At 53.1% G+C, this 9,965-nt stretch overlaps 2 protein-coding genes across 2 annotated transcripts; both read right to left on the bottom strand.

The window, feature by feature from the left end:
- Positions 1 to 1,193: 1,193 nt before the first annotated feature.
- Positions 1,194 to 3,881, bottom strand: LOC120751512 (uncharacterized). The gene is given in 2 exon segments (XM_040061450.1): positions 1,194 to 3,267; positions 3,385 to 3,881. Coding segments are annotated over 2 exon segments (2,571 nt in total).
- A 2,487-nt stretch (positions 3,882 to 6,368) lies between these two features.
- LOC120751507 (inositol 1,4,5-trisphosphate receptor-interacting protein-like 1) lies at positions 6,369 to 8,316 on the bottom strand. Its single transcript, XM_040061445.1, is given in 2 exon segments — positions 6,369 to 7,130; positions 7,132 to 8,316. Coding segments are annotated over 2 exon segments (1,947 nt in total).
- Between the last annotated feature and the right edge of the window lie 1,649 nt (positions 8,317 to 9,965).

Genomic DNA, 9,965 nt, shown 5'->3' with positions numbered 1-9,965 from the left:
ACTAACAGAGTCAGAATAAAACCTGAAACTGTGGTGGTGGCAGTCCAGATTGAGTGGTCTTGCTGAAGCAGTGTTCCTGCAGAAAGGGCTAGAAGCTCTTGTCCTCAGGGAATCCAGTGCGTAAGGCTGCCTGTGCTGTCCCAAATCCAGATTATATCCAGGCAGGAATGCTTGGCTCCTCCCCCTGGGTGGAGCATCTCACAAAGGACCCGGTGTGGGACAGACACAGCAACACTGCAAGAAGTAAATTATATTTTGTCTAGCTGCATCTCCCCAGGAACAAAGCTGTGCATGCTAAGTGGCTCTCATTCCTATACAATATTAACAGGCCTGGTGGAAAAGGTAATATCCATAGAACAGCAGGGCCTCTCCAAAGGGATACAGATGACCAGGAGCAGAGAAAACACGACTTTTTCTTGTCAAAATTTTGTGTCAAAACCTTGGTTATGAGAAGCCAAAAAACCCCCCTCTGTATTAAACCACACGTTTTGCAGTTAGGGACTTCTCTCTGTTCCTCTTTTAGGACCGAATCGTTCCTCTCGAGCCTATAAAAGTGACGGTGTAAAGAAAACTTCTCCGAAGCTTCCTAAAAAAATTCGGGAGTACTCTGCTGCAAAATTTCAGGCACTTCAGGGCATTTTCACTTCAAACTTCATGCATTTCTACGGGAATGCTCACGAGATAGCACCCTTAACATGTCCAACATCTCTACTTGCAAAAAGTCATTTCAGGTAGGGCTCTAGGAAGGACATTCTCTACGGTCCAGAGGGTTCAATGCAACGAATGACACATTTCAGGCAATTTGAGAAACTTGTCTCCTTTTATTAAGTTTTCAAACATAGATATCCAAATATTAATGAAAAGCAAACCACTACAGTAGGCATTTCAATTCTCTAAACTAAGGGTAACTTGGCAAAAGAGTTCTACACTAACAGCACTAAAGGGACTCTAGAGGGAAAGCTAATAAACAAGTGTGGGGAAAACCAGCAGCCTTGTTGTAACTGGAAGGTGAAGGGCAAGGCAACTCCGAGATGGGTGTGGCCATGGAACGCCATGTGCTGCAGCATCTTCTTTCCAGAGGAGGAGGAAAGCAGCTTCAGGATTGCCAGTGACAAATGCAGCGATTAGGCAGCGTTCACGTGGCTGCCATCGGGTGTGAGCCCCCCAGCACAGCTGTGTGCAGGGAACTCCTCTCAGAGGCTGGAGAGCAGCGCCCAGAGGCGAAACCGCAGCTGACCATAAGCTCGCATCGCCTCTCTGTGGGCAGCCGGCTCTCGGGCCAGGTGCTCAAAGAGGTTGAGCGGCTCAACCCTTCGCACTGCCAGTGGCAAGCTGATCTCTGCAGGAAGCCTCTCGTTGCCTAGCACAAAGTGCTCCAGGCGTTTCGACTGCAGGCAGCGGCGCAGGTACGCCATGACGTCCCACAGCCGCCGCGCAAATTCCCTCCTGCGCCACCGGGACAGCGGTACGGTGGTCAGCACGTGCATGACCACCGTCTTCCAGACGGAGCTGGAAAAACCTGTGCCCCTCAGGATGCAGGTGAAGACCTGCAGGCATTTCAGGTGCAAGCTCTCACAGGGCACCTGCCCGGCGATGTGCCGGAGGAATTTGGCCTCCGCCACAGCGTACGTCTCCGGCCACGCTGTGCTTGCCATGAAGTTGGCCTCGGCGGGCTGGCTGCTCACAAAGATGCTGGAGCCGCCTTTCTGGGCCTCTGTGGGCTGGCTGGCCACAAAGATATCAGAGTCCCCTTGGCGCACCCCAAAGAGCATCTCCACCACCAGCCTCTTCCTGCCTTTGCTCAGCTGGAATCGGCAGGAACGGCTGCAGGGCTGAAACGCCAAGTGCCATGAGTCTGACTCAGGCACATGCCGCCACGAGCATCTCACCAGCTGGTAGAACCAGTGGGAGGTTTTCTCCACGTCCAGGTAGGAGCCGGTGCAGAGTGTCTCTAGAAGGCTGCGCTTCCGCTTCCGCCCCAGCTTCTTCTTCGGGTGGTGCAGGAAGCACAGCGGCTTCTGGCCCAGCTGCTCCCTCTTGCACGTGCACACCAGCTCCACACGGACACTGAAGGTCCTTGCGGCCGTCTGCCCTGCACTGTTCGGCTCTAGGTGGAAGGCGTGCCCTGGCGGGGGATTCAGGGGGACCAGCACGCGGTACACCCCGTCCCAGTCACGGGGACTCTAGCCCTCAAAGGCACTGCCCACCCCAATGGCTTCTTGAGGCACTGGGTAGAAACTATTGCTCACTCTGTCCACAAAGACGCGCGTGAAGCTCTCCATCAGCTCAGCTGTCAGTGAGCAACCTCTCTCCAGTTCCTCCACAGGCCACTGGATGTGATCCACTAAAAGGATGCCTCGCTTATCCCCAGCATCTCGGGTGTCTTCTCTTTCTTCTGTTTCACCCTTGCCATTTTCTTCTTTGCCCCCGTCACTGCCTCCTTTCTCTCTGGCAGCCACGTTACCTTGTTTGTCTTCTTTTCTATCCTCATTCTTGTTTGCCTCCACACGTACACCGCCCTGTTCTTCATCCTCGTTTCTATCATTGTCATCTACTTTCATCATTGCCTTCTTTTCTTCCTCAGCTGCAGCAAAACCTCCGTGGTCGACTTCATTCCCACGGTCATTGCTATCTTCCTGCCCAGTCCAATCACTGCTTCTCTGTTCACTGGCACCCCTGCTTTCCTGCACCTTCACATCCACGTATTCCTCCTTCCCATCTACAATGTCCTCACCATCATTTACATCGTCATTGTTGCCTGCCTTCAGATTCGTACCGCTGGTTTTTCCTTCTTCATTTCCATATCCTTCTTCTTCCTTTCCAGTGTCCTTGTCTTGCTCCACCCGCACATCCTGGTCTTCCCCTTCACTGGCTTCATCTAGGCCTTCTGTATTGGCCGCAACATTGCCAGACTCTTCTTCATTGCCTTGAGCAGTGTTGTCTCCTGGCACATTCCTATCACTCCATGCTTCATCTTGCCTTGAGGAATAGCCAGTGGCACTCTCAGCATCACCCTCTTCCTCTATCTTCACATCATCACCTCCTATGGCATCGCCGTTGTCTCCTTCATTTGCAGCCACAGGACTGCCTTCTCTGTCATTTCCACTGCCGCTGTCATCGGCCTCCACAGTCACATGCATGTCTTCTCCGCCTTCCTTTGAATAAAAGCCGTCTTCTTCCTGCTCTTTTCCTCTCTCTTCTCGCAAGACCTTGCAGGAGCTCAAGTCCTTGCCGCTGCTGCTGGCTCCACGGCTCCTTGTCCTGCGCCTAAACCACAGGCCCAAGAGGAGCAGGAATCCAGCAAGAACCCAGACTGGCCACTGCTGTAGAGCACCAAAGAGCACAGCTCCCCAGCCCTCATCCTGCTGTTCTGGGAGCCCCTGCTCCAGCTCCTGCAGCAGCCGAGTCATTTCATGTTCCAGCAGCTCCTGACGCTCCCGCATTCGCCGGTGCGTGGCCTCATCCAGCCCATCCCCAGCAGGCTGCGGGAACTGGATCAGGCTTTGCACGAGCACAAAGAGCAATGGCAAGAAAGCCATGGTCTGCAGGAGGACACACAGAAGGGCTTCAGCGGGGCCGGAATGGAGACGGAAATTGGGGGCCGGATGGTCAGGGGAACGTGGGGGCGGGAAGGAGAGGGCCCCTGGCAGCTGGCAGGCGGCAAGGCCTGCACCGCTGGCCCCACAAGCACGGCGCCCTGAGCCAGGCCCTCCCGCCAAGGGCTGGGCCCTGGATGCAGGGGCAGAACACGGGTCCCAGGTGCCGGCACTTCTGCCCCAACCTTCCTCCAGCCCTGTCTCCTCACTGTGTGCGTACTCACCGCTTGCCCAAGCTCGACTGGGGCACCGGCTCCCCTTGGGGCCCGTTAGAGCTGCCCCCATTGTGACACGGCCCCCGCGCTGTCACAGACCCCAGAGCGCATCACAGGCCAGCCCCGCCCGCCATCCCCAGCCCAGCTCGGGGAACATCATCATGGCCCTGGGCACCCAAAGCCCCAAGAGACACCAAGTGCAGACCCCTCACTCGGGAACCTGGGAACCCCAGCGCTTCCCTTCACAAAGCAGGAGCAAAAGCCCTCCCGAACAACGCTTGTCCAACATAAATTTGGGTGACATGACCCATGGATGTTCTCGGGGTATGGCTGTAGGCTTTTATTTCATACTGGAGGGGGACATTTTTTTAGTAGTAGTATTCATAGTTCTTACTTTTTGGGCCGGATGTAGGCTAATGTTTTGTTCCAGATTTCGTAAGAAGTCTTTCGGAAAAAAATCCAGGCTGCTTGGATGATGCACAGGAAGATTTGATACCATCCCAAAAAGGCCAAATAAGTTAATTACAAAATGTTGGTGTCTTCAATAACCTCGTAGTCTATGGTTTAACACGGTGCAAAATTCTCGTATAGCCAGGATTTTGTTTGAAGGACTCTGAAATGAAAGGCTGTATAATTTTCATATACAGCAAAGAACAAAAGTCGCATCACCTTTCTTTAGGTAGGAGCAAGCCCTTTCCATCTTGGAGAACACACACGAAGATTTAGGTGGGCGTTGTAGAAATTCTCAACCAAGCTTTTGAGATCAAGTCTTTATGGCATGACTGCAGCAATTTCTCCAGTTCCTAAGCTATTGAGTTTACCATTGACCAGTTGATCCCAGACGTATTGGTACAAAGGCAAAGAGAACAAATACTTCCAAACTACTACCAAGCTCTACTATGTACTGCAATGTGGCGGTGCGAGAATTGTTTTATTAGGTTTTTCTGAGAAGTTTTATGTTATGGTTCAGTTCACTGTATCCCCAGTTTTGTAGCAGTTCTGTAACCCCTTCTGTGTTTTCTGTATAATAAGGTGTTGTATGTCAACCATCCCCTCTGCCCGCCCTGCTCTGGGGCAGCCTGCCTATCACTTTGGGACCCCTCCCCAAGGTTGCGAAACCATTCGCAGAGGGCTTCAGGTGATAGGTCCCCCGGGGGGAATTCCTTTGGCTCTTGATTTTAGTGGTCCGAGGCTCGGGGGTGGGCACACCTTGTTACCCCCTGAATCTCCTGATTTGTCATCTTGTTGTAACCTGCCTTGAATCCCTCCCCCTAGATATAAGGTGGAGGAGGGAGATACAAGCTCTCTCTGCTCTCTGGCTGCTCGCTGGCCTCTCTCTCTGGCCTGCGGTTTGGACCAGCTGTGGGACTCCCACAGCTCGGCCTGAATAAACATCTTTTAACCTGCTAAGCTGAGAGCCATCCTTTTCTTACTGCCGCTGCTGTCACGACACTACTTGGTCCAGCTGCTGCTGAGAAGCCGAGCCAGCAGGTAAAGATAACCTGCGTGCCTGTCCGAACTGGGAACATCATGTAGCTGTGCAGATCTCAGCTAGCCGGAGGCCGGAGCCCGCCCGGTGCGGGACAGACACAGCAACACTGCAAGAAGTAAATTATAGTTTGTCTAGCAGCATCTCCCCAGGAACAAAGCTGTGCATGCTAAGTGGCTCTCATTCCTATACAATATTAACAGGCCTGGTGGAAAAGGTAATATCCATAGAACAGCAGGGCCTCTCCAAAGGGATACAGATGACCAGGAGCAGAGAAAACATGACTTTTTCTTGTCCAAATTTTGTGTCAAAACCTTGGTTATGAGAAGCCAAAAAACCCCCCTCTGTATTAAACCACACGTTTTGCAGTTAGGGACTTCTCTCTGTTCCTCTTTTAGGACCGAATCGTTCCTCTCGAGCCTATAAAAGTGACGGTGTAAAGAAAACTTCTCCGAAGCTTCCTAAAAAAATTCGGGAGTACTCTGCTGCAAAATTTCAGGCACTTCAGGGCATTTTCACTTCAAACTTCATGCATTTCTACGGGAATGCTCACGAGATAGCACCCTTAACATGTCCAACATCTCTATTTGCAAAAAGTCATTTCAGGTAGGGCTTTAGGAGGGACATTCTCTACGGTCCAGAGGGTTCAATACAAAGAATGACACATTTCAGGCAATTTGAGAAACTTGTCTCCTTTTATTAAGTTTTCAAACATAGATATCCAAATATTAGTGAAAAGCAAACCACTACAGTAGGCATTTCAATTCTCTAAACTAAGGGTAACTTGGCAAAAGAGTTCTACACTAACAGCACTAAAGGGACTCTAGAGGGAAAGCTAATAAACAAGTCTGGGGAAAACCAGCAGCCTTGTTGTAACTGGAAGGTGAAGGGCAAGGCAACTCCGAGATGGGTGTGGCCATGGAACGCCATGTGCTGCAGCATCTTCTTTCCAGAGGAGGAGGAAAGCAGCTTCAGGGTTGCCAGTGACAAATGCAGCGATTAGGCAGCGTTCACGTGGCTGCCATCGGGTGTGAGCCCCCCAGCACAGCTGTGTGCAGGGAACTCCTCTCAGAGGCTGGAGAGCAGCACCCAGAGGCGAAACCGCAGCTGACCATAAGCTCGCATCGCCTCTCTGTGGGCAGCCGGCTCTCGGGCCAGGTGCTCAAAGAGGTTGAGCGGCTCAACCCTTCGCACTGCCAGTGGCAAGCTGATCTCTGCAGGAAGCCTCTCGTTGCCTAGCACAAAGTGCTCCAGGCGTTTCGACTGCAGGCAGCGGCGCAGGTACGCCATGACGTCCCACAGCCGCCGCGCAAATTCCCTCCTGCGCCACCGGGACAGCGGTACGGTGGTCAGCACGTGCATGACCACCGTCTTCCAGACGGAGCTGGAGAAACCTGTGCCCCTCAGGATGCCGGTGAAGACCTGCAGGCATTTCAGGTGCAAGCTCTCACAGGGCACCTGCCCGGCGATGTGCCGGAGGAATTTCGCCTCCGCCACAGCGTACGTCTCCGGCCACGCTGTGCTTGCCATGAAGTTGGCCTCGGCGGTCTGGCTGCTCACAAAGATGCTGGAGCCGCCTTTCTGGGCCTCTGTGGGCTGGCTGGCCACAAAGATATCAGAGTCCCCTTGGCGCACCCCAAAGAGCATCTCCACCGCCAGCCTCTTCCTGCCTTTGCTCAGCTGGAATCGGCAGGAACGGCTGCAGGGCTGAAACGCCAAGTGCCATGAGTCTGACTCAGGCACATGCCGCCACGAGCATCTCAGCAGCTGGTAGAACCAGTGGGAGGTTTTCTCCACGTCCAGGTAGGAGCCGGTGCAGAGTGTCTCTAGGAAGGCTGCGCTTCCGCTTCCGCCCCAGCTTCTTCTTCGGGTGGTGCAGGAAGCACAGCGGCTTCTGGCCCAGCTGCTCCCTCTTGCACGTGCACACCAGCTCCACACGGACACTGAAGGTCCTTGCGGCCGTCTGCCCTGCACTGTTCGGCTCTAGGTGGAAGGCGTACCCTGGCGGGGGATTCAGGGGGACCAGCACGCGGTACACCCCGTCCCAGTCACGGGGACTCCAGCCCTCAAAGGCACTGCCCACCCCGATGGCTTCTTGAGGCACTGGGTAGAAACTATTGCTCACTCTGTCCACAAAGACGCGCGTGAAGCTCTCCATCAGCTCAGCTGTCAGTGAGCAACCTCTCTCCAGTTCCTCCACAGGCCACTGTATGTGATCCACTAAAAGGATGCCTCGCTTATCCCCAGCATCTCGGGTGTCTTCTCTTTCTTCTGTTTCACCCTTGCCATTTTCTTCTTTGCCCCCGTCACTGCCTCCTTTCTCTCTGGCAGCCACGTTACCTTGTTTGTCTTCTTTTCTATCCTCATTCTTGTTTGCCTCCACACGTACACCGCCCTGTTCTTCATCCTCGTTTCTATCATTGTCATCTACTTTTATCATTGCCTTCTTTTCTTCCTCAGCTGCAGCAAAACCTCCGTGGTCGACTTCATTCCCACGGTCATTGCTATCTTCCTGCCCAGTCCAATCACTGCTTCTCTGTTCACTGGCATCCCTGCTTTCCTGCACCTTCACATCCACGTATTCCTCCTTCCCATCTACAATGTCCTCACCATCATTTACATCATCATTGTTGCCTGCCTTCAGATTCGTACCGCTGGTTTTTCCTTCTTCATTTCCATATCCTTCTTCTTCCTTTCCAGTGTCCTTGTCTTGCTCCACCCACACATCCTGGTCTTCCCCTTCACTGGCTTCATCTAGGCCTTCTGTATTGGCCGCAGCATTGCCAGACTCTTCTTCATTGCCTTGAGCAGTGTTGTCTCCTGGCACATTCCTATCACTCCATGCTTCATCTTGCCTTGAGTAATAGCCAGTGGCACTCTCAGCATCACCCTCTTCCTCTATCTTCACATCATCACCTCCTATGGCATCGCAGTTGTCTCCTTCATTTGCAGCCACAGGACTGCCTTCTCTGTCATTTCCACTGCCGCTGTCATCGGCCTCCACAGTCACATGCATGTCTTCTCCGCCTTCCTTTGAATAAAAGCCGTCTTCTTCCTGCTCTTTTCCTCTCTCTTCTCGCAAGACCTTGCAGGAGCTCAAGTCCTTGCCGCTGCTGCTGGCTCCACGGCTCCTTGTCCTGCGCCTAAACCACAGGCCCAAGAGGAGCAGGAATCCAGCAAGAACCCAGACTGGCCACTGCTGTAGAGCACCAAAGAGCACAGCTCCCCAGCCCTCATCCTGCTGTTCTGGGAGCCCCTGCTCCAGCTCCTGCAGCAGCCGAGTCATTTCATGTTCCAGCAGCTCCTGACGCTCCCGCATTCGCCGGTGCGTGGCCTCATCCAGCCCATCCCCAGCAGGCTGCGGGAACTGGATCAGGCTTTGCACGAGCACAAAGAGCAATGGCAAGAAAGCCATGGTCTGCAGGAGGACACACAGAAGGGCTTCAGCGGGGCCGGAATGGAGATGGAAATTGGGGGGCCGGATGGTCAGGGGAACGTGGGGGCGGGAAGGAGAGAGCCCCCAGCAGCTGGCAGGCGGCAAGGCCTGCACCGCTGGCCCCACAAGCACGGCGCCCTGAGCCAGGCCCTCCCGCCAGGGGCTGGGCCCTGGATGCAGGGGCAGAACACGGGTCCCAGGTGCCGGCACTTCTGCCCCAACCTTCCTCCAGCCCTGTCTCCTCACTGTGTGCGTACTCACCTCTTGCCCAAGCTCGACTGGGGCACCAGCTCCCCTTGGGGCCCGTTAGAGCTGCCCCCATTGTGACACGGCCCCCGCGCTGTCACAGACCCCAGAGCGCGTCACAGGCCAGCCCCGCCCGCCATCCCCAGCCCAGCTCGGGGAACATCATCATGGCCCTGGACACCCAAAGCCCCAAGAGACACCAAGTGCAGACCCCTCACTCGGGAACCTGGGAACCCCAGCGCTTCCCTTCACAAAGCAGGAGCAAAAGCCCTCCCGAACAACGCTTGTCCAACATAAATTTGGGTGACATGACCCATGGATGTTCTCAGGGTATGGCTGTAGGCTTTTATTTCATACTGGAGGGGGACATTTTTTTAGTAGTAGTATTCATAGTTCTTACTTTTTGGGCCGGATGTAGGCTAATGTTTTGTTCCAGATTTAGTAAGAAGTCTTTCGGAAAAAAATCCAGGCTGCTTGGATGATGCACAGGAAGATTTGATACCATCCCAAAAAGGCCAAATAAGTTAATTACAAAATGTTGGTGTCTTCAATAACCTCGTAGTCTATGGTTTAACACGGTGCAAAATTCTCGTATAGCCAGGATTTTGTTTGAAGGACTCTGAAATGAAAGGCTGTATAATTTTCATATACAGCAAAGAACAAAAGTCGCATCACCTTTCTTTAGGTAGGAGCAAGCCCTTTCCATCTTGGAGAACACACACGAAGATTTAGGTGGGCGTTGTGGAAATTCTCAACCAAGCTTTTGAGATCAAGTCTTTATGGCATGACTGCAGCAATTTCTCCAGTTCCTAAGCTATTGAGTTTACCATTGACCACTTGATCCCAGACGTATTGGTACAAAGGCAAAGAGAACAAATACTTCCAAACTACTACCAATCTCTACTATGTACTGCAATGTGGCGGTGCGAGAATTGTTTTATTAGGTTTTTCTGAGAAGTTTTATGTTATGGTTCAGTTCACTG

The sequence above is a fragment of the Hirundo rustica genome, chromosome 4, assembly GCF_015227805.2.
Source record: "Hirundo rustica isolate bHirRus1 chromosome 4, bHirRus1.pri.v3, whole genome shotgun sequence".
NCBI lineage: Eukaryota > Metazoa > Chordata > Aves > Passeriformes > Hirundinidae > Hirundo > Hirundo rustica.
The sequence above is the reverse complement of the archived record's forward strand: the minus strand, read 5'-3'. Positions and strand labels throughout refer to the sequence as shown.